The 7425-nt window shown below is 38.7% G+C and overlaps 1 protein-coding gene across 1 annotated transcript; it reads right to left on the reverse strand.

Annotated features, from left to right (window-relative positions):
* Positions 1 to 2260: 2260 nt before the first annotated feature.
* LOC119580997 (probable serine/threonine-protein kinase DDB_G0284251) lies at positions 2261 to 4870 on the reverse strand. Its single transcript, XM_037929257.1, has 2 exons — positions 4840 to 4870; positions 2261 to 3381 (listed from the first exon to the last, which is right to left on the reverse strand). The coding sequence occupies exon 2, from the start codon at positions 3219 to 3221 to the stop codon at positions 2430 to 2432; it is 792 nt and encodes a 263-aa protein (XP_037785185.1). The 5' UTR covers positions 3222 to 3381; positions 4840 to 4870; the 3' UTR covers positions 2261 to 2429.
* Between the last annotated feature and the right edge of the window lie 2555 nt (positions 4871 to 7425).

Raw genomic sequence — 7425 nt, forward strand, 5'->3', positions numbered from 1 at the left:
TGTGTGAATGTATAAACGAGTCAAACACAAGGAGAGATTAAGCATTCACACCTCCCAGAGCATCCGAAGCCCGAGAGCTGCAGCTCCAAATCCGACGTCAGGCGTCAGCAAACACTTTCCCTAATGGCTCCGGCGCCGACTGTTCTCGGCCCGCGCGCAATTGTTTACCTGGCCAACTGCAGCGCTCCAGCTGACATGATTCCACATCAACATCTCTCTCCCTTTCTAAGCAGGTCTCCACCCTCCCTTCAGTGGACGGCCGGGTCTCTAATCTGTACGTGGCAAATAGCAGAGGGGCAGGGAGTAAGGAGAAGGTTAGGGGAAGGGGAGGGGGAGGGCAGGCGGAGCGGGGAAGGGAGGGGAAGAAAGAAAGGGGGGGGAGAGGAGGCAGCGGGCAACAGAGACACGAGGGTTAAGGATATCAGTTATCATTTTTTTATATTTGGTATCTATAGAAAAAAAATCTTGAAGTTCACTGCCAGGAGTCTATTTATTCCGCATATAAAGAGGTGATAAACAAAAACAACGTTGAAAGGCAAACGTCTTCTCTAGCGTCTTTTAAAACGGCAGAAGCAACGTTATGCATTAATCTCAAAAGAAAAAAAAATGTTCCAAAGCAGTGACCATGAGAAACCGGTCAGACCCCGTCATTCACATACACAGAAAACCTCAAAACCACACGCCAACGCAAACCATTCTCTTCTCGCATAGAAGATTCATTGCTGCAGACAAGTGGAGAGGCGCAGGTCGGACAAGAAACACGCGACCGAACGGAAGAAAAAATCCATCGAAAGGTCAGTCGAGCATTTTTCAACACACATAAAGCCTTCATCAGTTCTAAAACTTTCAGTTCATTTTTTCTCTTGCGAGTGGATTTAGAAGAGAGAAGGGAGGGGGTTCAGGAGGAGAGATGTTACCGAGGAAGGAGAAAGAAAAAGAGAAAGAGAGAGGGAAAGAGAGAGAGAGAGAGAGAGAGAGAGAGAGAGAGAGAGAAGAGAGAGAGAGAGAGAGAGAAGAGAGGAGAGAGAGAGAGAGAGAGAGAGAGAGAGACAGACAGACAGACAGACAGACAGAAAAAGAAGAAACAGGCAAATGGACAGACAAACAGACTGACAGACAGAAACGGACTCAAGGTGACTGAGAAGGGGGAGAGAAAGAGAAAGACGAAAAAGGGCAGGAAGAGAGAGCGGAAATAGACACCGCTCCGTTTCGCCACAGCAATTCCCGAAGCCGAAGAGAGACCACAGAAGTTCCCTGGAGTTGCGTAGGTCCTCAAAACGACGGACCGAATGGTGGGCACGTGCGGGGAGACAAAGACACGGAGGCATCTTGAGTCGTCGTGGGAAAGGGGGGTTAAAGTTGCGGGAAAAATGCGATGCGAAACTGACGAAAGGAGACGTGGAGAACGAAGGATGAAGAGAGGTAGATGACGCGTGCAGACGAAGAAGATTACGAAGAGAGGAGGGTTAGATGCACTCGTTGGTTATGATTGGTAGCATACTGACATTTTTATTTGATAACTGCCAGGCTGGTGATGATAAGTATCTAAAATGCAACTACAATATTCGTGCGTTCAGTAATTAGTAAATCATCTTTCATTATCAAGAGAAATTTCAATTTGTATGTGCGTCGGTATCCTGGATATTAACCAGTACAACTGGCACTCTTGTTCATTGTTCAGTCCCTTGCCTTCAATATTTCTACTATTATGATTATCATTCTTACCATCCACCATCAACATTATCATTATCACTATTATTGCCATTACTATTACAAATTATCACTAACATCATTAACGTTATCAATGAAGCCACTATCGTTAGATAAAGATGTCCTAAACTGAAATCATAATGCATATTCAGTCCAAAGAAAAAATCAAGAGGAACATGTACCCTAAACGTATGCAAACATAAATATAACTGACTAACAAAGTATAATCCTCTACGTAATAGTTTGATATCCGGACTCGCTGAAAATAACCCAGGCTGTAGTAAAAGATTAAATTCGAACACTCAGACCGGAGTTTGGCTTAGTGCATCGTGTTGCCATCAAAGGCAGGAGGGAATAACAAAGGGGACTGTTCTAACCAATTAGCTATCGTTTAGCTCACCCACTTTATCTACACCGCCCCGTGTGATAAACTAATTTGACGCGTAATAATGTGTACTTTATGAAACGCACACTATCACTGGAAGTAATCAATTTTGTATGATGAAATACTCACACTCTTAAGCGTTTGTTGGAATTAAAAAATCAGTGCTCCAAATATGTCTATTTATTCACATAATCATGAACATAAGTCCTCAGAACTCGAGGTATTAAAGCATAATAAAAGCAAAATTTGTACAACATAGCATATACTTTTTAACAAGAAAGTAAAAAAATTAAATGGACAAAACATGAGCCTTTGCCAGATCAACATTAACAGACTAGGAAGAAGACAAAAAATCATTATACATAGTACCAACAGCGTCGTCGATGTACTTAATAACTTCAGGGATGGCCATGCGTTGGCTGGGATCTATCACCATGCACTTGTCCACGACGCTGTCCAAGCATTTCGGGTATCTATCCCACTGGACCTCCCGGAGCACTGCCCTGACTACGTAACCAAGTGACCACACGTCAGCGGCAGTTGCGCATGATTTCATCTGAAAGTTCTCGGGCGGCATCCAGAAGAAGCTCTCGTGGTAGCCGTACCGGATGGCATTCGTAACAAGTATTTCGCCCACCGGTCGCGCGAGTCCGAAGTCGACGACGTACGCGCGGGCTCCTTCGTCAGGCGGGTCTCGGTCGACAACGATGTTGTCGGTCTTCAGGTCGTTGTGGACGTAGTTCCGTGCGTGGATGCTCGAGAGGGTCGTCGCCAAAGACCGCAGAAGGGAGAGGTAAATACTGTCCGAAAGTTTTGGACCGCTGATCACATCCTCCAGTGTCTTTTCCCCACAGAAGCTCATCAGCAGGATAAGGGGCTGGTCGTAGCTCACGCCGAGGATCTTGGGAACTCCGTCGACTCCTTCGAGTGCCTCCAGGGCATCCTGTTCGGCCTCGTGGATGGCAAAAGCGCCACGACCTTTGCACTCCTTAATGACAACTTCCTTGCCTTCGAATTTCGTGAGATACACAACACCAGCCAATCCTTCGCCCACTTTCCCCTCGTGGTCCCTGTAAAGACGGGCCTTCGCCTCGGGTGAAAGGACAGGGGTCTTAGAGGGGAACATGCCTTCTGGTTCACACTCAACTACAAACCATAAACAGCGACGGTGTCTTCTATGTTTCTCCTGTCAATAAAGTCCCAAAAACGCAATTTACTTTCGTACCTTATTTAAATTTCCCAGGATGAAAGGGTGTGACTTTATCCGACGTGGATACATCACCCACCTGTGAAGACATATGAACAGATATATGAATAGATTGATAGACAGCTGCATATATATATATATATATATATATACATAAATACATAAATACATAAATACATACATACATAGACACACACACACAAACACACACACACACACACACACACACACACACACACATATATATATATATATATATATATATATATATATATATATATATATATATATATATATATATATAATATTCATATATGTATATATATTCGTATATATATATATATATATATATATATGTATATATACATACATATATGTGAATATATACATATCTATATATATACATATATGTATATGTATATATATATATATATATATATATATATATATATATATGTACATATACATACATATATATATACATATATATAAAAATATGTGTCTGTGTGTGAGGGCGATGTATTATATAGACGCGCACACACTTAACTTTTATGCTGTGTGTGTGTGGGCCACTCAATATGTATCTCTATGTGCAGATCGCAGTAAATCGTCTTAAAAAAAAAGTTTAACACATTTCATTTATCATGTAAACATACGTGCACAGATAGAAAAAAAGGCCAATTCACAGATTCCCTTTCCTAACATTGTGTGTGTGTGTGTGTGTGTGTGTGTGTGTGTGTGTGTGTGTGTGTGTGTGTGTGTGTGTGTGTGTGTGTGTGTGTGTGTGTGCGCGTGTGCGCGTGTGTGTGTGTGTGTGTGTGTGTGTGTGTGTGTGTGTGTGTGTGTGTGTGTGTGTGTGTGTGTGTGTGTGTGTGTGTGTGTGTGTGTGTGTGTGTGTGTGTGTGTGTGTGTGTGTGTGTGTGTGTGTGTTGATGTAAGTATATATGTAGATAGATAGACATAAACATGAATATAGATTCATAAATAGGTAGATAAATATTTTTCATTTCATTTTAGAAATATATGAAGTTATTAGTGAAGGAAAGTTAAGATTTAGCCTCATTTATAAACTTTACCTTATTCAACATAAAGTATTCACAATACCTTACTGTAACTCCCTCTGTTTACTTAATCTGACCATTTTATACATATATCCATTGCTGCCATTAACAGTGTCATTCGAATCGCCATCAACATCATTATCATTATTTTTATTGTTATCATCACTTCCTAGCCTTTTGATACACATTTTTCTGTGGTGTATGTATTTGATTTTTTTTTTTTTTTTTTCGTTGCAAATGTCGTTCAGTGTATCTCTAAATAACTGATTATCTATTCATCATTTATATATGTAATCGATGTTTTTGCTCTTTTATATTGTAACTGTTAAATACTCCATTTCTTTTAAAAAAAATGTATTGTCACTGATAGGTATAACATAATTCGGTTTTTTATTTAACTTCTGATTCAAAATATGAATTACAATTAGCTTAATGTAAATATCTATTAATCAAATTATTAATGAAAACATAATCACCCGTGCGTGGCTCTAAGCTCCTGATCAGCTGTGTTTGTTTACATCTAAATCCTTGCATCTGATTGGTGACTTCATGATCATGGCGGAGCTGAATAAACCAATGGCGACAAAGAACATTATGTGTTCCCTTTGGCGCGAAATTTCAATAACGAATGGCCACTTTTCATAAAGAATCTTCAGGTATTTTGCTATCAGCATTGATTGACGTTGATTACTTGCTGTGAACTCGGTTCTTTGTTGTAATCTAACCTAATATAACAAAACGTCATAATTATCATAACGATAGATTAAAAAAAGATAAAACAAAATTTATAATGTTCATAACAAGCATATCCCTTGGTGATATTCAATGACAGTGTTAAATTACCATAGAAACATGAACATTACTACCTTTATTATTACAATTCCATACACTATAATAAAACGCGGTAACCCATTAATAAACGTGAAAACTTATATGCTTTGATATTACACTTATTGATATAAATTCAATTACAGTGTGAAAAAATCTGGATCTTTTCAAAGGCAAAGCTAGTGGGTGTCCTATTGCTTTTCCAATTTACACAATATATATTCAACGCAAGCCAATATATCTACATGAACGTTTGGGAACAAACGCAACATTTCACATGGAAAACAGATCAAAGAAAAAAAATCCATTATTAATTTATTATTAACTTCGTACAAATAATCCTGGGTTTGTTTCATTAATGGAAACTCCATTCGATTATATTGTATTTTTATAAAGTCTATATTGGTAATTCTTGGTAATTAGTTATTATAATAACTACTAAGGATGGTGTCATGTAGGCTTATGCTCTGAAAGAGTAACAGCTTATCAAATAGCATTTAATTCTATTAAGAAATAGCCGCCTCGCGGATTGCTGAGTCAGAAATATCTTACAACTTAGACTCAAGCCTCTAGAACTTAATGTTAGTTGTCACAGATCAGCCCTCGACCGGGGGGGGGGGCGCAGGCGGTCTACCTAAGTGGTTATTACTAAAATGCTTTATGGCCGAAATAAATGTCAAAGTAATTAGCCAAGTGCACCCTTTGGTGATGGATATATTTGTCGGTACGCTTAGTAATATATATATATATATATATATATATATATATATATATATATATATATATATATATATATGTGTGTGTGTGTGTGTGTGTGTGTGTGTGTGTGTATGTGTGTGTGTGTGTGTGTGTGTATTTATATACATATACATATTTATGTATGGAAATATCGAATACATAAACGCACACACACACACACATGTATGTATGTGTATTTATATATGAATATAGACACACACACACACACACACACACACACACATATATATATATATATATATATATATATATATATATATATATATATGTATGTATGTATGAATGCCCACACATATGTGTGTGTGTGTGCGCGTGTGTGTGTTTCTGTAGGATATCACTTTTAGATTATCCTCGAGGGAAATGTAACCGTAGGAGGGAAAGTAGAACCAGGGCTGCCGTGAACACCTTTCCTCATAAGCGTTATGATTAGGATTATCATCACTATTTTTATTATTATTGTTTTTATTATTGTTACTCATATTATCGTTATAATCATTATTATTATGTTATCATTATTATTATTGTTGTTGTTGTTATTATTATTATTATTATCATTACATTCATTATCATCATTGCTATTATTATCATCATTATTACTATCACTTTTATTATCATTAATATTATCATTACTAGAATCATTACTCTTATCATTATCAGTCTTTTATTATCATCATTGATAGTAATAATATTTCATTATCATTAATGTCATCATTCATAGCGTTATCATCATTAATGTCATTACCATCATTATTATCATTGTCATCCTTATCATACCTATTATCATCATTACCATTATCAGCACCGTCCCTAAATCCACCGACCCCATGCTTAACAGTACTATAACTCCTAACTAGAGCTACAAACATTTAAAATAACAGTCGCCTAAAGGCTTCATTCGGACGACGCTCCTATTCACCAGCAGATCAAATGCGCTATAAAATCAACTTGATAATGAATCGAAATAAATGCTAACGGGCGAACAGAACTATCGCTATAAATATCTACATTGTTTGCATTAACGACGGACGATAATTATTGTTATCATCAATGACGGTGATAATCGCTTCGCTCCCCCTCCCCCCCGGCCCCTATTCCTAATACATATAATCATGCTTTGCTAATTGCCCCAGCCATTATTACCATACGCCATAATGAACTCCCTCCCCGAAATCTCTCATTTCACCGCATAAATGACAGGTTACCAATATAGGTGCGGGTCGTTATCATCCGGCAATTAAATTGTTGACGCATATCCAATTACTCCGACCAGCGGGACCGACGGGAAGTTCGATTCACAGCTCAAGCGAAGGCCTTTTCACACGGATTCGAACAAACCCGTGTGAGTGAGGCTTCGAGCGTTTCCCGGAGAGGTTGTCCTATGGGGTTAAGGAGGGAGGGAGGCAGGCCGGGTGCGGATCTGGCTCAGTCTGGCTTCTCTGTCGGACGGGTACGTAGGCGCATGTGTGGGTGGGAGG

Source organism: Penaeus monodon, chromosome 14 (genome assembly GCF_015228065.2).
Source record: "Penaeus monodon isolate SGIC_2016 chromosome 14, NSTDA_Pmon_1, whole genome shotgun sequence".
In the NCBI taxonomy this organism is placed as follows: domain Eukaryota; kingdom Metazoa; phylum Arthropoda; class Malacostraca; order Decapoda; family Penaeidae; genus Penaeus; species Penaeus monodon.

What these genes read in the sequence shown, in the direction of transcription:
- LOC119580997 (XM_037929257.1), bottom strand. Translation starts at nt 3,221, where the DNA reads ATGTTCCCCTCTAAGACCCCTGTCCTTTCACCCGAGGCGAAGGCCCGT.